Raw genomic sequence first — 22,833 nt, 5'->3', positions numbered from 1 at the left:
AAAGTACTTAAGTTAAGCCACACAAAGAGAGGAGAGGAAGAGGATCACATGTCAGAGGGAAAGAGAGGGAGAGAGAAAAATATGATGAGGGTTGAAAAAAAAGAAGGAGGGATAGAAAAAAGGACGAGCGGGAGACGACCGTTCCTTAGGTGGAGCGTCTTTTGTCGCGTGCGCTCGTGTCAATAAAGATTAATCCACGGGGCTCTCGCTGACATCAAACGTGCCGAGCTGCATCGTTTCCTAATCCACCAGTCAAATATTTAACGCCTCCCCGGCTCAGAGCCTCTTAGGCGGCTATTTTTAGCTCCGCCGAACAGCTGGAGTCGCACCAGCAACCCCTGAATAAAAGGAAAGTCTCTCAGGTGAGGATCTACAGCTCGACCTGACGCATCACTTAGTAGAAACATCGGATTCAATTCAGGGTTTTGATCGTCAGGTGGGAGGGAGTGAGGAGGGGGTGAGGGAGTGAGGGAGTGAGGAGGGAGTGAGAGAGTGAGGAGGGAGTGAGAGAGTGAGGGAGGATTTACTTGCTCCGGTGAAGAACCGAGATCCTTCAGAGCCACTGACGACTTATTTTCAGCTGATTTGACAAGTTAAGTCTCAAACATCCGGGAACCTTTTGAGCTGATCTGTGGCTGCACGGACGCCCGTCGTAAATCTGCCAGGATTGACGGCGTATTTCATAAAAATCAACTCCTTTTCTGACTCTGAAAAAAAACGTCTTGATCCACCGATGGATTCTCTCCACCGGAGTCCCACAGGGCTGCGTGTTGGGTCCTCTTCTCGTGGCTTCTTCTTTCACAGCCAAGATCATTTTTTACACAACTTCTGATTCCTCTTAAGTGAGTGTAGCAGAAAAAAACTACTAATACTGTAGTTTCAAGGATATATGTGTAGTATTGTCGAGTACTTGACTCTGGTGTTGCAGAATTTACAGACCACATGACTCTTGACGAAGTCGTAACTGCTTTCGTTTGTTTTGAAAACCAAAATATGTCCAAACATCAGCTTTAAAAGCTGCTGGAGTCACTGTATCCTCTCGTCCTCAGTCATTGCTGGGATTTTATTCTTCCTTTAGCGGCAGATGACGTAATGACTGCTGCCATCTAGCCGCCGGTTGTTTGATAACAACACAAAAATGAACAAACACTGTGAATATTTGCGTGTTAATTGTTATTAAAGAAAATGTAATTGTTTTGTTTAATATTCCCTTTGTTGTACAAAATAAAACATAAACAAAGGACATCAAAAATAAAGTAGGATTTAAAAGGCCAGAAAAATGTAATTAGTAAGTAAGTAAGTACAGGTTATTTCTAAAGTGCCTTTCTAGACCAGGGTCACAAAGCGCTTTAACAATAAAAAAAACAATACAAAGTTAAAATATATACCTTAAAAGGCCAAGAAACATATAACAATTACAGCCAAGAATAGTTTTTACACAACTTCTGATTCCTCTTAAGTGAGTGTAGCAGAAATAGAAAAAAAGAAAAAGAAAAAATCTTGTATGCCTTGTACGGACAATGTTAAACCCTGTTGAAGTCTGAGCGACTCATGTCTGATTTTTAACGATGGAGTTTGCATCACTTCCTGTTTCCTCAACTAGATTCATTTGTTTAACAGTATGAATGTTTCACAAGTAAAAACTGTAGCGGTTTTAAAATTTGTGGTTAAACCTGGTCAACAACCAGAGCGACTCATGTCTGCCTTGTAAGTAGGGAGTTTAGATCACTTCCTGTTTCCAGATATGTAAGGAGAGAGTTTAAATAAAGTTGATTAAAAAGGAAGTGATCTAATTATTTAAAAGTATAAAGTGACAAGTAAACACTGTAGAAGATCTGAATCTGTGGTTAAACCTGGTCAACGACAAGAGCGACTTACGTCTGCGGATTTGATCCATACCCTGCACACACACACACACACTACTTTACAAGTTCAATCTTTTCGACAGGGCTAAATCTGGATGGTTAAACCTGGTCAAAAATCTGAGCAACTCAAATATACTTCAATCAAACAATGGCTGAGTGAAAACACTCTACAGCTAAATGTGGACGAAACTGAAACACTGGTGATTGCTCCTGATGATAAGATTCCAGGGTTGAGTCAGTACTTGGGTGACTTAGGTCAGTCTGTCAAACTGAGCCTGAGAAACCTGGGTGTTGTATTGACAAAAACATGTCTCTTGTTCGACACTGAAGAAAACTGACCAGAAACTGTTTCCTTCAACTGAGGAAAATCTCTAAACTTAGGAAAATGTTGTCGGAACATGATCTGGAGCTTGTAATCCATGCGTTTGTTTCTTCTCGTCTGGACTATTGTAACAGTTTGTTTTCATGTCTTAACAAGAAGGATCTGTCTCGTCTGCAGTTGATTCAGAACTCTGCAGCCAGAATTCTGACCCGCTCTAGTAGAAGAACTCACATTTCTCCGATCCTTAAAACTCTTCACTGGCTTCCAGTTTCTTTCAGGATCAACTTTAAAATTCTGGTTCTTACTTTCAGATCTATTCATGTTCAGGCTCCTCCTTACATCACTGATCTGATCCAGCCTTACACCCCAGCTCGGTCTCTGAGGTCTGTGGATCAGAATCTACTGATGGTTCCTCGCACACGGTTCAGGACCAGAGGAGAGAAATCTTTTCAGGCTGTTGCTCCTAAGCTTTGGAACAATCTTCTTCTCTCTTTGCACTTGATGGATCTACTGACTCCTTTAAGAAACATCTTAAGACGTTTCTATTTGTTCAGGCTTTTCCTTGAATTTCTGGAACTCCTGTGTTGTTCTCAGTATTATCTTGATCTTTAAAGTATGTACTTTTTTGAGTATTGTTTTGTTTGTTTAAGCGCTTTGTGACCCTGGTCTGGAAAAGCGCTATATAAATAAATATATTACTTACTTAGGATGGAGTTTAAATCACTTCTTGTTTGCTCAACTAGATTAACCTACTTAGCAGTATAAATGCTAGTCAAGTCAACACTGTAGTGGTTCTGAATCAGTGGTTAAACCTGGTCAACGACCAGAGCGACTCGTGTCTGCCATGTAACAAGGAAGTTGAGATCACTTCCTGTTTCCTCAGCTGTTTTTAAACAGTATAAAGGTTACACAAGTCAACACTGTAGTGGATCTGAATTTTTGGTTAAACCTGGTCAACGACAAGAGCGACTCACGTCTACGGAGGATTTGATCCGTACCCTGCACACGCACACGCACACACACACGCACACACACACACACACCTTTACAAGATCAATGCTTCATTTGACAGAGCAATTCAAGGACTGAATCCAGATGGTTAAACCTGGTCAACAACACGAGCAGCTCAGCACTCACATCGGTACTCTGCTCCCAGTCGCAGCATGAGGCGGATGGGGAAGACTTTGGCCCAGGGCGTCTCCCACTTCTGGATGAGGACCCCGAACAGGAAGGGCGGGTTGGGCAGCAGCAGGTCCTGCAGGGACTGGAAGGACGGACTGATGTACAGGAAGCCTCCGTGCTCTTTGCTGCCCAGGAAGCTCTGCGTGAAGAACGAGTGACTGAGGTGACTGAGCACGTTACCTGAGGAGGAGAAGAACATGTTGAGATTCTGGGGGAAGATTCAGGAAAATTAAACCAAATGTGTGATAAAAGCATCAAAATCTCTGCTCCTTGAATATTATCTATTGACATTTTTTATGTATTTTTTAGTAATTTTAAATCAATAACTTCTAAATAATTTAGATTGTTTTTTAAATGGATAATCATTTAATAATTATTTGATTAATTGAATTTTTTACACATAGAGTTTGATATTCTTATATCAATTAATCGACTATTTAAATAAATTGTTCAAACTTTCAATATATAATTTTTTTTAAATTAAAGTATTCAAGAAAAATGAATGAAAATAATAAATTATAGAAATGTAATTGTTTTTGAAAAATAAAAATTTGAGCTTTTAATATAAACATTTTTCAATAAAGATGATTGATTTATTTTTATTTAATTAGTATTAAAAAAAATTATACCTTTCAATATATACATTTGTTTATTTAATTATTTTAAAATATATAATATTATTATAATATCTTTTAAAATAATTAAATATATAACTTATATATACTTGAATAATATTCGCCTTTTAAAACAAACACAATTATTATTAATAAAGAATAAATCAACCTTAAATATATACATCTATTTATTTAAAAAAGTAATAATAATAATCGCCCTTTAAAAGACAATTATTATTGATAAAGAATAATTCAACCTTAAATATTTACATTTTTGAAATTCAATAATTCAAGAAAAACTAATGAAAATGAAATGAAAATAATCAATTATTAAAATTAATTCGTTATTAAAAAACAATAACGATTCCTTTCAATATATACATTTTTCAATAATAATGAAAACATTTTACTTTTTAAATTCAATTATCATAAAAAAATATATATATTTCAATTAAAGTATTACAACAAATAATTCAATGTTTAAAAAAAGAGTTTCAACATTTAAAATGTTAAATGTACTTCATCAATATTTTCACTGATTTACTTCAATAAAATACTCATGGATCCCTGCGGTTGAACAACAGTTTGATGAGACGCTTGTCTTTTCCTGATCTGTTGTCAGTCAGTGATTGACAGGCGAACAGACGAGTCTTAATCAGAGACGACAAACTCAATATGTCTCCGGAGCCCTGCAGGGAATCAAAGTCGCCCGATATATCATCTGTTGAGTCTCACCGCTGAGGGCCTCCTGGTAGAGCTGCACGAAGTGCGTGAAGATGTCTTTGGGGATGGTCTTCTCGTCGGGCAGACACTGGAGCAGAACCACCACCTCGGCCTGACCCACGGCGTGCATTCCCTTCGTGGTCACGTACCAGCACTTCCTGTTCACGTCTGCGGCGACAGGAGGGGAATAATTACACATTGTTTGCTATATTTAAAAAAACTTGTTTATTCATTTGTTTTTTATTAAACTATTGACTTCAAATTATATTTGACTTTTATTTTCATTATTGTCATTTTTTAGTTCACATTTTAAGTTTCACAATAAATATTTTTAATAATATTATTATTAAATATTATCGCTTTGTTGGAAAAGTCGCAATATTTTTTTGCAGCTCAATTGTAAATTACGAATACAGTTACCATTTTAAACTTAGCATATATATGTGAATATTTTCTATATTTAAGTGTTTTTTAAACAAAGTCTGATGTTAAATTTCCAATAATTCAAAAATATTTCTATTTTTTTTTTAATTCAAATTTCTTTCAATTTGTAGCCTTTTTAATTCAACATAAAATGTTGTCATAATAGTGTCACTAGATAATACTGATGCTTCTACCTCGTCACATGATCGTCTGCGTGTCCCGTGATTGGCTGAAAATTCGATCAAGTGTCTCTGTGATCTTTTGGTTTTGTCTGGTGGCTCTATTAGTACCAAAATGTATTTATTGAATTTAAAGACAACTAATTAAATAATATTGAATTTAGAAAATGTATTTTTTAATTATTGTAATTAGAATATAAAACTATATAAATGATTTAATTCAATTATTTAAAAAACTAAATTAATTAAATTATTAACCTCAAAATATATTTAATACATTCTAGATTTGAGTGTTTTTTAAACATAAAGTTTGATATTCAAATTTCAATAATTAAAAAATATTAATATTTTTAATTCAATATTTTTTTTCAATTTGTAACCTTTTTAATTCAACATAAAATGTCATAATAGCGTCACCAGACGATAATGATGCCTTGAAACGCCAGTGCTTCTCCGTCGTCACATGATCGTCTGCGTGTCGCCTGATTGGCTGAAAGTTGGATCAAGTAGCTCTGTGATCTTTTGGTTTTGTCTGGTGCCTCCATTATACCAACATTTATTTATTGAATGTAAAAGAAAACTAATTATAAAATACTGAATTTAGAAAATGTATTTTTAAATTATTGTAATTAGAATATAAAACTATATAAATGATTTAATTCAATTATTTAAAAAAAAAAAAAATACAATTATTAACCTCAAAATATATTTAATATATTCTAGATTTTAGTGTTTTTTAAACATAACGTTTGATATTCAAATTTCAATAATTTCAAAATATTTATATTTTTAATTCAATCTTTTTTTTTCAATTTCCGGCTTTTTTAATTCGACATAAAATGTCATAATAGCGTCACCAGACGATAGCGATTCCTTGGAATCGGCCATGATGAGTTGACACACCAGTGCTTCTCCGTCGTCACATGATCGTCTGTGTGTCGCCTGATTGGCTGAAAGTTGGATCAAGTAGCTCTGTGATCTTTTGGTTTTGTCTGGCGGCTCTATTATACCAACATTTATTTATTGAATGTAAAATAATATTGAATTTAGAAAAAGTATTTTTGACTTATTGTAATTAGAATATAAAACTATATAAATGATTTAATTCAATTATTAAAAAAAAAGAAAAATGAAAAAAGAAAATCAACCTTTTAACACATTAATTATTGAATTAAATTACATTTGAAAAAACAACAACAATACATCAACAAAAAACATTTAAAATGTTAAATTCATGATCCGATGTTCCGGCTCCGGTCCGGGTCACTCACAGTTGACGACCTTGACCATGGCCAGCAGGTTGGCGTTGAGCACGAACACCAGCGGGTCCAGACCGCCCTCCTCCAGCTGCTGCATCAGCAGCATCTCCGAGGGCTGCTCCTCCACCGCGTAGTCTGGCGAGGGGAATGTCAGAGTGAGACAGGAGGAGGACGAGGAGGAGGAGGAGCAGGAGGAGCAGGAGGAGGAGGAGGAGGAGGAGGAGGAGGAGGAGGAGGACGAGGAGGTGTCAGCGGGGTGAGTGGGCGAGTGATGGGCGAGTGAGCGAGCACGGACGGAGGGATGAGGAGGAGGCGGTGAGGATGAGGGCAAGCACCTGTGATGTGGCCTCCCGTACCTCCTTTGACTCCCGTGGAGATGAGGATGGGAGGGAGTCCGTCCTCCGGGATCAGGCTGACGGAGCTGCCCACCGGACTGCCCGCCGGGGCGGCGGGAGGGCGGCACGCCTGGAGGGGGGGAGAGAGGAAGGGCGGCGGGGTCAAAGGTCATGGTGGAAAAGTGGATTAAAAAGGAATGTGTCGTCTGCTCCGTGTCTCTAGAGCCAGTATTTTTATTTTCAGATTTCATTTATATTTACAATCATGGTTTTTAAATAATTTTATTCAGAAATGACGACACTTGCATGAACTGAAACATACTTAACATCTTTTATTTTACTTTTATTTTCGTTTTATTGTCATTTTTTTAAATTCATATTAAGTTTCACGATAAATATTTCAAACAATATCTTTATTAAATATTGTAGTTTGGCTGAAAAGTCTGCATTTTTTAAAGCAATTTTGTATCACAAACAATTCTAAAATACAAAATAATTCAATATTTTTTAAACATTCTATAACAAACATTTATTTACATTTTCTAAATATAGACAATATATTATTTGCTTTTTAAAAAATAACATTTTAAGTTTCACAATAAATATTTAAAATAATATTATGATTAAATATTATTGTTTGGCTGAAAAGTCGCAATATTCTTTTCATTTTATTTTTGCAGCTCAATTGTAAATTGCCAATAAATGTACTATTGTATACTAAACATATATATGTATATATTTGTTCTTTTAAAATTACTTTCACTTTTCAAATATAGACAATTGTATTTTTTTTTAATATATTTTAAGTTTCCAAATGTTATTTTGAATATTCAGCTTTTTTTGCAACGGGTATTTTTTAATATATCAACATTTTCTGACAAACAATGCATAAATTACAAAAATTACTACAATTAAATATTTCATACTAAACATATAAATGCTAAAATGTATTTTTGTTTTCTAAATATATATATATATATATATATATTGTTATTATTTCTTAACCACAACCGCAAACAATAGTAAAAAATATATATATATTTTTAAATAGAATATTCATTATATTAATAAAAACACAAACTGGTATAAAAAATGATTTGATTAATTTTGAACGTCGAAAGATTTTGATATGGCGCCACACCAGTAGGGGGCTCCACGTTCATGAGCATCAATAATACGTCATCTTGACAGTTGCTCATCAGGGCGTTCACTGTTAGTCACTCTCGAAATATGTTTATTCTTTATATATATATTGTATTATTTTGTATTTGTTTTATTTTCGTATACATCTGTTCTATTGAAATACACACACACACACACACACACACACACACACACACACACACACACACACACACACACACACACACACACACATATATATATAACATAATGATTATACCAACTGGAATACTGCTGCGTAAACCTGGAGTGAACAATAAAGTTTATTTTAAAAAAAAAAGAATAAGGTGAGTCACTGGTGTGGATCCTGTGACGAAGATAATCCGTCTTAAGGTCTGGACGGCGATTACGTTCACCACAGGTCGTGACCCCTCCTCCTCCCTCCTCCCTCCTCCCTCCTCCTCCTCCTCCCTCCTCCTCCTCCCTCCTCCTCCTCCCTCCTCCTCCCTCCTCCCTTCCTACCTCTGCAGACTCGCCGCCGGACGTCTTGTTGTGCGCCTGCGTCGTGTGTTTAGGCGACTCGTTGGCGGCGTCTCCGTTGGGCAGGACGCCGTCGGCGAACCAGACCCTCCTCTGCTCTCGCGTGAGCGGCGCTGCAGACGACAAACACGACCTTGAACACCCGGATCTTCTCGTAAACCCCCCCCCGCCCTGAACCTCTCACCCTCGTTGCCCGGCTGCTTGAGGACCCCCACGGGCACCATGACGGTGGGCGGCGGCGAGCTGAGGGCGCCCGACGCCTGCGCCTGCTGCAGGGGCGGGATGGTGGAGCAGTACTCGGCCGGGTTGTTGGGGTTCGGGCTCTGGTTGGTGGCCGTGGCGACGGGCGGCGCCGGCGTCTCTCTGGGCGGAGCAGCTGGACACAGATGAGACGTTTAATCCCTGAAGGTCATTTTATTTTTGATACGCCAACCGGGACTCACCGCACGTCAGCACCGAGTGACAGGTGACGCAGACCCGCGCCTCCTTCCGGTCCAGGTGCGTCAGCCGGCACTTGAGGCTGCAGCAGGAGGCGCAGAACACCTGACAACACAACCGTCGCTCGTCAACACAAACCAGCATCGATCGCGCCGCGGTTTAGACGCCATTATCTGAGGTCTAGCGGCATGATTCCAGTGCAGCGTCAGCATCTATGCTTACGGCGCTTAAATAAAGTGAACTCCCATGATGCTTTTCTACACACTGCCTTATTCTGTCACTGCCAATTTGGTCGCTAGAATACTGTGTTAAAATCATACGTCTGTTGCGAAGTCAAAAGGGATAATTGGCTGCGTTTCGTTGGCTGGGCGGCAAAGCATTACGGGATATATATGCATGTTCATTTAACCCTTGTGTTGACTCACGGTCAAGGTGGGGTTTTTTTACAACATAAAAAATGCAATTTTTCTCTAAAGTCATTTGTCAAAAGTTACATTTTGTACAAGAAAGTGTGTTAGGATCAGTTTCATCACAATGTTGAATACTTTTTTTTTTTCTTTATTAAATATTATATAATTTCAGATTCTCTTCATCTACTCTTGGTATTGCTATTATATCCACAGTTTTTATATTGACACATTTTTTAATTAATTCTAGGTTTACAAATAAAATGACTCATTTGGAGAATATAACAATATTATATAAAATTATAAAATATTAATCCAGTTATTGAAAAAGAATATCGAATACAGCTATTCAAATAAATAATTAAATACTTAAAACATTTAAAGTTTTTATTTAAGTCATTTTTTTCTATATTAAAATGTCACATTTTTTTTCTTTTAAATAAATAAATAAATGTGATATTCCAATAAAAATAATTAAGAATTAATTTTAAAAAAAGAAATAAATTCTCTAAAGTTAAATTTTATATAAAAATGTGACCCAGAGACAGTTTTTTTTAAATCAAATGGTTTGTTTGAAAACATAAAAACATGTATTTTTATTTATTTTTTATTATTAGAGCGGTTTGCTTGTAGGTTTTATTAAATTTATTCATTTATTAAAATAAAGAAATATTTCATCTTTTTAATAAATAAATAATAGTAAAAATAATTTTAAAAGTTTCAAATTAATTCAACATTCTGATGAACCTCCATATGGATGAATCAGAACTCAGGTATTCCCAGCATGCCTCACTTCTGCACCGACCTTGCCGCAGGCTCTGCAGTGGTGCCTCCTCTTGGTGAAGGTGAACCTGACGTCACACTTCATGCAGGACGGCGCCTGAGAGTCCGGCACCCAGACCGGCGCCACCTCCCCGAGGGCGCTGGCCGCCGACTTCCTGCCCGCCTGGAGGTCGTTGTCGGGGCTCTCGGCGCACGCCCGGCTCGACCCCCCGTCCCCGTTCACCTGGGCCGGCGGGACCTCCGGCGACTTCCGGCTCTCCACGTTCTTGTTCTTGGCCGACGGGCTGAGCTGGTTCTGACCCGGGCCGGGGGACTGCGGGATCTGGAGCTTGAGGTTGACGGGCTGCTTGGGCCGCGCCCCCCCGTACGGGACGCTGACGGGCTGGAGGCGGTTGTTGATTTTGGGGTGACTCGAGGTCGCCCCCTCGCTGCTCTCCTGCTTGCTCTCCTCCATCTCCTTCTCCTCCGTCACCGAGTCCTCTTTGGACGGCGCCGCCGACGGGGACGACGCCCTCGCCCTCTCGGGAGGACCCTCGGTTCTGTCCTCCAGACCGTTGTGGATCTGCTGCTCCGCGCCTCCTTCTGCGCTCACGTCCTCCTCGGAAGAAACTCCGTTCTCTTGACTCGTCCCTCCGTTCAGAACCGGGTCCACCTGGACCTCCTCGCCTCCGTTCCGAATCTCCTCCTCATGCGAGTTGACCTCGAACGTGAAGTGGGTGATAATGGTGGAACCCCCATCTCCTCCGTCTCCTCCCGAGGGACCCCTCCCTTCCAGATCCTCGGACCGGACCTCCTCCCCGTCCGGTCCGGGACCGGGGGACCGGCGGCCATTCTCGGAGGCCGTCACCGCGTCCTCGGAGCCCACCAGTTTGCCGATGTTGGGCTGGGGGAGGGGCGGGCTGTGGACGTCCGGCGGCCGCTCCTCGCCCCGGGGCGAGGGTTCCGGTCCAGTTTGTCTTTTGGGGTCCCCCCCACCCCCGCCGGTGGGGTCGGCGGGGAGCGTCTTGAAGGGGAGCGGGCTCTCCAGGGGGCTCAGGTCTGCGTGGGCCAGGGCGGGGTTCAGAGAGAGCAGGTGGGCCGGCGGGGCCAGAATCTGGGTCCACTTGGCGTCAGAGAGAATGGGGGTGTCGGGTTCATCTGGGGAGGAAAACAAAAGTGCTTTAGTGTCTCATTATATGGTGATGACGTCAGTATGAAAGCATATCATCACGATGTTCACTTGAACATTTCTTTCTTTTTCCCTTTAGCGTTCAATATCTACTGTATAATTGAATTCAAGTTGGATTTTTAGGTTTTTTTTTATATAATAATTAGATTTTATTTTTTTAGACAAAGATTTTCCAGAGAATTTTTAGAATTATTTTTTAATTACTTTTGGTTTCGTCTGGAGACACAATTAAACCAACAGTTTTCCATTGAATTTAAACCTCTAATAATTGAAAATTGATTTAAAATATGAATCTATAAATGTTTTTTAAATCAGTTTTCTTTTTTTTTTTCCCCAAAAAAATTATAACAAAATGTAATAAAACATGTTTTTAATTCAACTTAAAAAAGATTTAAATTAAATTAAAAATACTTGGAAAAAAAACATTTTATTTGAATAATTAAATTTATATAATTGAATACTTGAATTAAATAATGTGTATATTTAAGGGTTGAATTGGTTTTCATAATTGAAATTATATATATTTTAAATTAATTATTTATTTTTACACATAGTGTTTGATATTCAAATAATTATAAATAAATTCTCTTAAGTCAAAGTTTTCTAATTCAAAGCCTTTTAAATCGGTATAAAAACATTTGTACAATAGTAGCGACAATCTAGAAAAAGTAGCAAAACTACTTGATTTTATTTATTTAATTATTTGAATAATTAGAGAATCAAACTATATGCAAAAATAAATTGTTAATTTTGAAAATATTAGAAGGTTTTAATTAAATAATTAAAAGAAACAAATTCAAAATTTCAGTATAGAAATTATTGAATTAATTTATATAGGAAAAAAAAAATATTCAAAGCTTAAAAAATAAATGAAATTTTTTCACATTTTAAATGTTAAATAGAAAATAATAATTAAAAAAATTGCAACCATATTTTATATCGATTTAAAAATCGCTAAACATATACTCTTCATACTATATTAATATTTATTAATTCAATTAGATTAATTTCTTAGATAAAAATACAGATTTATTTCCTGCCTTTCCGTTCGTTTAAGTGACGTCACCCAAACCCTCCTAGGAGCCGAGGTCTCATGTCTCTCTGTGTTTATCGTGGCTCAGGTGATTGACAGGAGAAGACACAGCTAAGAATGTCAGAGACAGACCCAAAAAAACGAGGTTGGCGTGAAGCGAGGAAATGAGCGCACGGGCCGTCCAGGGAATTCTGGGAAAATTAGGCCGAGCCTGAGACCAACTCTGAGTGAAGAAGTTTCTTCTGGTGTAGAACCAGAGTGGTTCGGTAACTCGCCTCCTCCCTCCACAGGAATCCATGCTAAGCCGTCTTTACACGAAAACACGCCTCGAAAACCACCAGAACCGTGTCAACAAATACATATTTCTATCTCACTTTCACACTCAAGGATCCAGGCTTTATTTCTGAGCGCTCGGGTCAGACGTGTCAGACCTTCTGGGTTCTTTCCTTTAGAGTCCAAAACAACAAGAACTTTAACCCCTTATTTAACATCACGTCTGCATCGACAACCTCTTCAAAGGTTTGTTCTTTCCAGATCATTACGACACCATTTGAAAGCTGGGTCCTGGCTCAGCTCACTTCTACGTTATCCTGCCTTCCAAACACAGACCAGATTCACCTGCAGATGTTGCAAGAGTCACGCAGGCTTCTCTGTAATATACTCCTGCATGGTTACAAAAAATGATTGTTTTTTGAAAGCAATAAACTGCATTGAAGCCACGCACTTAGGTTCATCGATGAGTTCACTGAGAGGGAGTGAGATGAAGATAGCGCTTGTGGCAAATATAACAACAAAGTTCACTTCATTAAGTCAGAAAGTGAGACGTTTACAAAAATATGAAAGATAAGTGTATATTTCTGGTAAAAGCAGCCAAGTACAGAGATGAGTTCACTGAGAGGGAGTGAGATGAAGACAGAAATAGCGCTCGTGGCGATTATAAAAATACAGTTCACTTCATGAAGTCAGAAAGTGAGATGTTTACACTGATGTAATATATGAAAGATAAGTGTATACTTCTGGTAAAAGCAGCCAAGTGCAGTGATGAGTTCACTGAGAGGGAGTGAGATGAAGACAGAAATAGCGCTGGTGGCGATTATGACAATACAGTTCACTTCATGAAATCAGAAAATGAGACGTTTACGAAAATATGAAAGATAAGTGTATATCTCTGGTAAAAGCAGCCAAGGGCAGTGATGAGTTCACTGAGAGGGAGTGAGACAAAGAGCAAGTATATAAGAAAATAAAAATATCAATCAATCAAAAAGATTTGCAGCTGAAGATATTTTCTTTAAGTGATAACACTGTTTGTTCAGTGTTGTTGTAACAAAGCAGAGCAGCTACAAAAACACCTAAAACACTGACTTGTAAATAAGTGAAAAATAAAAGATCTAGAAGTGAAAATCATTGTCATGGTAAATATGTCACCAAAGTCAATGTATTGATCTCAGTTTGATTTTTCATGTCTGGTTTTCGTTCTGGTTTTTAAAACAACTTTCAGGAAAGATAACTAGACAGGAAGTGATACATAGATCTGGATTACCATCTGGATCCAACTTTTTTTTGAGGAAACCTTTTTTGAGGATCAACCCAATCCTGCTTGTCTGTTTAGAGTTCTTAATGTTATGAAATGGAAAAATACAGTTAAAAACAATTAATAAAGTCTCACTTATTTTAAATGTATCCATAGATATTGAACGTCAGAACGTATCCACAGACATAAATCACAACGACCCGAGCTTCAAGTTCACCTTCGTTCTGTTCAAAGTCGTCCAGCACCTTGTCCAGGTTGAAGGCCTCGGCCTGGAAATAATTCTCCATGGATCAGGAAGCTCCACCCTGCCCGCTGCCGTGTGAACCTGCAGGGACGGGAGAGCAGGTCGGGACCAGAACCAGGGCGTGAAACCATGCATCAGAAGATGACGTTCACGAGGTCAACGGAGTTCGTCTGCGGCGGAGAAGAAGCTCACCTGCTCCGAGGTCCTCCTTCGTGTTCAGCCCGCCTGGCAAGAAGCCGTCGCCCACATCTGAAACGAGAGGAGCAGCTGTTGAGCTCCAGCCTGGAGAACACAGAGCTCGTGATGAGCTCCGGTCACTGCGACTCTTGCTCAGACAAAGAGAGGTTTTTCCTCGTCAGACATGTTTCATTCTTGTTCATTATCGATGATGTTGTTTCTCTCGCAGACGTCTGGAACTTTCTGACCGTTTCATTAACATGTTAGTTCTTCCTAAAACTCTATTATTATTATTTTAATGTTACAATCATTTCAACTTTGATCAAAATTCTACATCATAAAGTGGTTATACTTTTCATCACTTTAATGATTTTATACCCGATTTAATTTCAACTGTTTTATTCAATTTATTAGTGTTAATTTAGTCACCCAAATGTATGCACTTTTGTTAAATGAATTTATTACAGAAAATACCAAATACTGATTTTCTTTAAAAGTTATATGCAATTTTTGGTTTATTTTATGTGATTTTCATAGAATTACTTTAATACTATATATAATAACATTATTTAGTTTTAAAAGGAACAATTGTATTAGTATTTTTGACTCCATTTTATAGTTTTATTTAAATCAATAATTATCTTGTATACACAGTAGTTTTAGGGATTTTATTAAAAAATATATATATATTTGATATCATTTTTCATTATTCAAATGTTTTCAATCCTAATTTAATTTGTCATTTTACTTCACCTTTATCTTTTGATTTATTCGTCATTTAAATGTCCTGATATTTACTTATATCAAGTAAATTATTTACCTACAAATCCTCAATACAGACTTGATTATATTTTGCGTGAGAAGCTTTTTTCATTATTTATTTGATGTAAAAGAGGAAAAAAATGATGAGGGATGTTCAATTGACTATTACCGTCTGAAATTAGCTTTATCTTAAAAAACATATATATATTCTATGAAACAACAGGAGCAAGTGTGTAATGACAAGTCAAGACGCCAGTTTTAGTCAAATTTACAAAAATAAATTTTGATTTATACCATTTTAATGTGATTAAATTATGTTTAATGTGTTTTGCTGTTCCAAGTGTATTTGTACAGTGACTAGGGCTGTAGCTATATACACTAATCTCACGATCCGATATATTTCAATACACGTGATTTTCTGGACGTTTATACACTGAATTTTAGCGACATTTTGTAATCGTTTCACTCCCTTTTGTTTGAATTTATAAAACTGAAAGACAAAATAAGTCAAAACATCAGCTTTTAAAAAACTGCTTGAGTCGACTGTATCCTCTCGTCCTTAGTAATCGGCAGGATTTCATTGTTCCTTTAACAGCGGAAACCCTAAACAACTGACTTGAATTGCGACACAAAGTGAACAAAAACTGAATCATTTTATTTTATAAACACATTGAATAATAAACCTTAAAAAAAATGTCTAAGAAATGAAATCTCACACTTCTAATGGTGACCTTGAATGTCTAGAAAAAACATTATTAATATAATTTGTAAATTAGATAAAATAAGATGAACCTCTACTCATACAATTTGATTTAAATTGTTTTAAATGCCACAAGTTTACTATGATTATTAATTAAAGATAAACTAAATGTGACGTTTTACTCGTATAAATCTCGTCTTTTGTGTTATTTAAGCCTCTATTTCGTTGTGATTTGATTAAACAAAACTTGTGAATGTACTCCCAAGAAAAAAATCCAGTTAAATAAATACTTGTTTCGTTTAACATGCGTTTTTATTTTGTGTTAAACTGCTTCTTCACCAGCTTCGGCTACAGACGGTTACGCGTAGAAAAACCTTGTGTGCGATTAGTCATGTCTGAGCCGAAGAGACGAGAGTTTGATACGATCTATTGATAATAAAAGGAGTCCGTCTTTATTCTGCCGCGATAATTAAGTCCCGGTCGCGGATGTGTGGAAGAAAAAAAAAAAAAAGAAAAAGAAAAGCCTGAACCGCTGTGTCCTTGCAGCAGCCGAGGAGGACCTTGGAGATGCTGAGCACATCGATGACGAGGAGGAGGAGGAAGAGGAGGAAGAGGAGGAGGAGGAGGAAGGAGGAGGAGGACCAGCGTCACTCCAGAGTCATCCTGGTACGACAGGAGTCACCACCATCATCACGCCACAGAGGCGTTTCCGCAGAGGAAGGCGCCGAGTCGACACATTTTTCCGCACCGGTGTAAAGATGCCGTCACGGGCATCAGCGTGAACACCATGCTAATGTTTAGTATCATGTGCGTTGATGCCGACACACACACACACACACACACGGTTAGAAAAACACACACTTTAGAGTATTTCGTCAGGGGATCCGGCGACGTGAGGGGTTTTAATTAGAGCTAATGACACCATCTTGGAGGAAGTCCTCCAGGAATATTATGACTCACCCGCCGGGAGACGTCAGAGCGAGACTAACGTTCAGTCAAACGGAGAGAGAGGTTCGTCTTTAACCCACGACCACACAAGCCACCGGTGGAGAGAAGAACCATTCATCGTTACTGAGCAAGGCATTAGTGGTTCGTCGCAACATTATCGACATTTTTGTGCCTAAAAATCTCTCAATAATAATACAAAAGGTGAATGTCATCCAACCAAAATAAAATATGGATTATTTGGATATAGTTTCATCACTGGTTGGATGAGATATATAATATATATATATATATATATAAACCTAATTATTAATAACAAATCAGAGTTCACTAGGGATGTTAAAAAAAAATACAATGATACATTTAAGGATCGATATTCAAGAGCGCTGTGTTCTCAGTTTTATATTGCCCTTTAAAGTATATACTTTATTGAATATTGTTTAAGCGCTTTGTGATCCTGGTCTGGAAAAGCGCTACATAAATATAAATTACTTACTTATTTACACTGTGTTTATATTTCAATAAAATGTGCATAAAAATAAAACAATTCAAATTTCTATCATGCAAATATTCATTGTTTGTTTTTTGTGTTAAAATTAAACATTTAGTTAGGCGGCAGCACTCGTCACGTCCTCCGCAGCTAAAGCAAGAATTCAATCTCAGCGATGACTGAGGACGAGAGGATGCAGTGACTCCAGCATTTTTTTTAAAGCTGATGTTTGGATATATTTTGGTTTGAAAACAAATGAAAGCAGTTACGACTTCGTCAAGAGTCATGTGGTCTGTAAATTCTGCAACACCAGAGTCAAGTACTGGACAATACTACACATATATACTTGTTACTACACTATCACAACACCATAGTCAAGTACTGGACAATACTACACATATATACTTGTTAATACAGTATCACTTTTATACCGTATCGTTGACCCTGTATCGTGATGCGCATCCTATCGCCAGGATCTCGCAAATACAAACTCGCCTTAAAGAAAACTTTGAGATGACTTTATGTTTTAAAACAGATAAAATCCAGAAAAGCATCTGTAAAACTTTAACATGATGGGAAAATAAAATAGTGATTTACTTTAAAAAATAATTATTTAAAAATATTGTTTCACATTTATTCCATATATGTTGGGGAAACAAACGTATACACGGATGAAAATACATTTTAAAGCACAAAAAGATTGTCAAATATAAAGAAATATAAATTAATATTAATATAACAAAATAAGATCTAAACCGTTAGAAAACCTGAAACGGGTTGTAATAGTTCAACACACATGTGGCCCCTGAGGACATGTGACCCCTTAACTTTATACTGACGGAAGAAAAATACGTATTTTGTTGCGTCAATGATGTCTTTTAACCCTCAATGAATAAGAAATTTGGGTCCGAGAACCATGGTCTCAGACTAGACTTTGGACCCACAAGTATCCATCACGAGTTTGTGACGAGGCTTCACCAACACCAAGTGGTTTTCAGGCTCCAAGAAACTTCCCAGCCAAGAGTCATCAACAACAACAACAGTAACCACCACCAAAGATGGACCACAAGGCGGGAGACTCGAGCCGGACACGCCTCCACGAGTCCGGGGCCCTGATTAAGATTTAATTGCTGCGCAGGAGCCCTGAATAATGCATCTGCAGCCAGCGTGCGTGAAGGGGGTTTATTTTTAGATCCGTAAACTTGGGAAGATGCTCTAAAGGAGACGTACGTATGAGAGCCGAGGAAGAAGTCCTGCAGCAAAAAAAAGTGTCGTGGACCAAACAATCCTGCTGCTCCAGAAAACACAGTCCTGGAAAGCCCGGCCTCCTAAATCGGGTCGCTGGCAGACAAAAATGATGCTCTTTGTGTTTAGAAAAAATAAAGAAAGATCGCACAATACGTCGCGTGACTCGTGTTTGAACTGGTAATGGAGGCGTTTTTATGAGATTATGCCAAAGCCAGAATAATCCCGGAGGAATGGAGGAGCGGGATTGAGCCGGAACAAAACACGACTATATCGAAGTTAAAATTAAGTCTGTTTTCAAACTCAACATTTGAGGGAACTTTCCTTGGCTCCGGGCAGAAGTCCTGCTCGCTCGCGCCGCCATGAGTCAGACATGCTAGTAATGAAAAGGCCTCTAACAAGATGAACTGCGTCTGACCGGACATTCAGCCAAATTAAATCAGTAAACAGAGATCGACATATGCTGATGTTTCCAGACTTCGTTGTGACGTCTTTCCTCCTTGTGGGAAAACTATCTAGTGTTTAGAATTTTATGTCTGCGAAGCACTTGTCTTCATTGTTGTGGATCTGGGGTTGGCTGCCATTGATGGTCGTTGTGTCTGTGGTGGGAATAAAACATGTGGTAGAAAGTTGTACAGAGGAATTGGTTGCATTAGTCGCTGGTGTTGATGGTGGTAGTCGACGTTTGGTAGTGTGGAAGTAGAAAAGTCGTTTTCAGGGTTTTAGCAGATGTAGTGTGGTGGTCGCAATGTCTTCTTTTTGTGGTAGTGTGGTGGTTGAATTGATATTTTTTACAGTAGTCGCAGTGGTAGTGTGGTGGTCGCAATGTGATTTTCATGGTTGTAGTAGTGGTAGTGTGGTGGTTGAATTGATATTTTACAGTAGTAAAAGTGGAAGTGTGGTGGTCACAATGTAATTTTCATGGTCGCAGTAGTGGTAGTGTGGTGGGTGCAATGTCATTTTCATGGTTCTACTAGTGGTGATGTGGGATTTTTTCAGTGGCAGTGTGGTAGTTTTGCAGTGGTAGTGAGGTTTTGGCTGTGGCTGTATTGCAGTGGTAATGTTGTAGTGATAATATGGTTGCTTTGCAGTGGTACTGTGGTGGTTTTGCAATGGTAGTGTGGCAGTGGAAGTATGATGGGTGAAATGTCAATTTCATGGTGGTAGCAGTGGCAGTGTGGTGGTTGAATTTATATTTTTACAGTAGTACCAGTGGTGCGTGGTGGTCGCAATGTCATTTTCATAGTTGTAGCAGTGGTAGTGTGGTTGGTGCAATGTCATTTTCATCGTTCTACCAGTGGTAATGTGGGATTTTTGCAGTGGTAGTGTTGTAGTTTTGCAGTAGTAGTGTGGTTTTGGCAGTGACTGTATTGCAGTGGTACTGTGGTGGTTTGGCTGTGGTAATGTTCTAGTGATAGTATGGTTGCTTTGCAGTGGTAGTGTTGCAGTGGTACTGTGCTGGTATTTTAGTGGTAATGTTATAGTGATAATATGGTTGCTTTGCAGTGGTACTGTGGTGGTTTTGCAATGGTAGCGTGGTAGTGGAAGTATGGTGGTTGAAATGTCAATTTCATGGTAGTAGCAGTGGCAGCGTGGTTGTTGCATTGACATTGTCACAGTAGTAGCAGTGCTAGAGTGGCAGCGGCACGGTGGTTGTTTTGCAAAGTGGTAGTGCTGCAGCGGTACTGTGGTCACTTTGCAATGGTAGTGTGGTTGTTTTTGCATTGGTTGTGTAATGGTTGAGACAGGAGTCGTGGTTCTTGATATTGGTTTAAATATTGCTGTGGTGGGAACTTCAAAAGTTATTTTGGAGTTAGTACCGTGGTGGTTCTGAAAAAGTAAATATGGTGGTGGTTTAAAATTGTGGTGGTGATGATAAATCAAAGCCAGAACAATTATAATCAATAATCCAAAAAGAAAAGCAGAAATCTTCCACCTGTTTTTCCACCACGTAACAAAATAAAAGAGTCTTTCTTCTGCTGCTCCTCTGACGGTTTCCTGAGCTTCTATAGCCTCACGATTGACGTCATCTGAAAGTGCTGACTCAACATTCTCACGACTCGCCGGCGTTACACAAGAATCTGGACGCGACCGGAGTTTTCCTCGCGAGCGTCTCGATTACAGGTACGACTGAATCACTCCGGCGCTGGCGTATGTGTCGTCCTCGTCGCCGTGGCAACGCTCGGTGTCAGGGAACCGAAACACATCATTCTGCTGCGACCTGCACTTTCAGGGAGTTTCCTTCAGTCGGAAAACGATATTCATCTTAAAATGTGTCAAGAATAAGGACATTATTTTTTAATAAATAGAATAAAACTTTTAAATTGAAGTAAGTAATAGATTATTTATCATTATGTCGTGCATTTCTTCATTAATTATCATTAAACATATATTATTTAAAGATTATTAGATACAATATTTGTCAAATTTGATCTAAATCAATCCTTGTTTTCTGCTATTAATGTTTATTTTTTCTTTATTATGATCCGATCATATTGAATTTAATGTGTTTCGCTTCCTATAAATACCACATGAATTGATCCCGTGATAACGTGGAGGCGGACAGGAAGTGGACGTGCGAGGATTAACGGTTGCCGAGCTGTTTATTAAACATGATCAATGTTGTCAAGCGTTAACCGAGCGAGCTGATTGGCTGCCGGCGTGTGCGACGGCACGGTATTTGGGTGGAAGGTCAGAGCGAGCACAAGTGTAGATTCTTCAGACGACTAACGTTTTCTAAAGTCACGGCGGCGTCCGGAACCGACATCCTGGAGAACCCGTATTTGACGCCGAACCCCCACTCCCCCCCGTCCTCCAGACGCCCCGACCGCAGGCAGGAAATGCCTCGGACGGTCACTTCCTGTCTTCAAGAATGGCCTGACATCACTTTCTAATAATAAGGTCACATGATTATGCAACCGTTCACACTCCAGTGAACTCCGAGACTCTTGAGTTTGCATCAGAAACTAAGGGGTCGTCGGACCTGAAACCCTGGCTAGATGGGACGGTATTGATGAAGAGAAAACATTATGAAAAATACTAAATACAAAATTAATAATAAGAATTGATCAACCTGTTCCAAACCACTTTTTACAAATGTTTTCCAGAAATAATTATGTTTTGAATTCTTGAGGTTTCTGACCTTGTTTCAACAACTTGTTACTGTGTGAACGACAGCTATGCTAATACTGCTCAGTTTTATGTGGCCAAACAGATGGTTGACGATAATAGAAAAGTAGATCAATGTTCATGTTGATATGGTGACCTGTAAAGAGGTCAGTGTATGATATGATCACCACTGAAGCTAAAACAATAAGAATACGTTGAAGTATGAAGATAAATAGGGCCCTAAAGACTGAAAAGACAAAAAAATTAAATATATATACATATTTTCTTTTATGTAAATATACATTTTGTTGAGCCTAGGACTTGGACTAGTTATATTAAATTACATTTTGTTCCTCGTTAGCAACAACACTTCCAAAGCTAGCATGCCCTTGAGCAACAACCCCGATAGAGCTAGCATGACAGTTAGCAACAACTCCTATAGAGCTAGCATGACAGTTAGCAACAACTCCTATAGAGCTAGCATGACAGTTTGCAACAACCCTTGTAGAGCTAGCGTCAAAACAGTTAGCTACAACACTTATAGAGCTAGCATGACAACAGTTAACAACAACCCTTGTGGAGTTAGCATGAAAACAGTTAGCAACAACACTTGTGGTGCTAGCATGACAACATTTAGCAACAACCCTTATAGAGCTAGCATGAAAACAGTTAGCAACAACCCTCATAGAGCTAGCATGACAACAGTTGACAACATCCCTTATAGAGCTAGCATGACAACAGTAAGCGACAACCCTTATTACGCTAGTCTGAAAACAGTTAGCAACAACCCTTATATAGCTTGCATGCAAACAGTTAGCAACAACCCTTATATAGCTAGCATGACAACAATTAACAACATCCCTTATAGAGCTAGCATGACAACAGTAAGCGACAACCCTTATTACGCTAGTCTGAAAACAGTTAGCAATAACCCTTAAAGAGATAGCATGACAACAGTTAACAACAACCCTTGTGGAGTTAGCATGACAAACGTTAACAACAACCCTTGTGGAGTTAGCATGACAAACGTTAACAACAACCCTTGTGGAGTTAGCATGACAACAGTTAACAACAACCCTTGTGGAGTTAGCATGAAAACATTAAGCAACAACCCTTATAGAGCTAGTATCACAACAGTTGGCAACACACTTATAGAGCTAGGATGAGAACAGTTGACAACAACCCTTGTGGAGCTAGCACGACAACAGTAAGCGACAACCCTTATTACGCTAGTCTGA

The 22,833-nt window shown here is 38.6% G+C and overlaps 1 protein-coding gene across 2 annotated transcripts in view; it reads right to left on the bottom strand.

The window, feature by feature from the left end:
- Positions 1-22,833, bottom strand: part of zfyve9a (zinc finger, FYVE domain containing 9a) — a 34,782-nt gene that overhangs the window by 8,121 nt on the left and 3,828 nt on the right. The window contains exons 2-11 of one of the 2 annotated variants that reach the window (XM_087810594.1): positions 14,361-14,417; positions 14,142-14,249; positions 10,215-11,329; positions 9,008-9,107; positions 8,749-8,940; positions 8,547-8,677; positions 6,903-7,032; positions 6,580-6,702; positions 4,719-4,874; positions 3,325-3,549 (exon numbers count right to left, since the gene is read on the bottom strand). In XM_087810594.1, the coding sequence (XP_087666720.1) occupies positions 3,325-3,549; positions 4,719-4,874; positions 6,580-6,702; positions 6,903-7,032; positions 8,547-8,677; positions 8,749-8,940; positions 9,008-9,107; positions 10,215-11,329; positions 14,142-14,211 (2,242 nt within the window). In that variant the 5' untranslated portion in view covers positions 14,212-14,249; positions 14,361-14,417. The remainder of the gene's footprint in view (positions 1-3,324; positions 3,550-4,718; positions 4,875-6,579; positions 6,703-6,902; positions 7,033-8,546; positions 8,678-8,748; positions 8,941-9,007; positions 9,108-10,214; positions 11,330-14,141; positions 14,250-14,360; positions 14,418-22,833) is intronic. The other variant, XM_087810596.1, reaches the window with a different exon arrangement.

Source organism: Callionymus lyra, chromosome 16 (assembly GCF_982586985.1).
Source record: "Callionymus lyra chromosome 16, fCalLyr1.hap1.1, whole genome shotgun sequence".
NCBI classification, from domain to species: Eukaryota; Metazoa; Chordata; class Actinopteri; order Syngnathiformes; family Callionymidae; genus Callionymus; species Callionymus lyra.
Note: the sequence above shows the minus strand (reverse complement) of the source record. Positions and strands in the feature narration are given on the sequence as shown.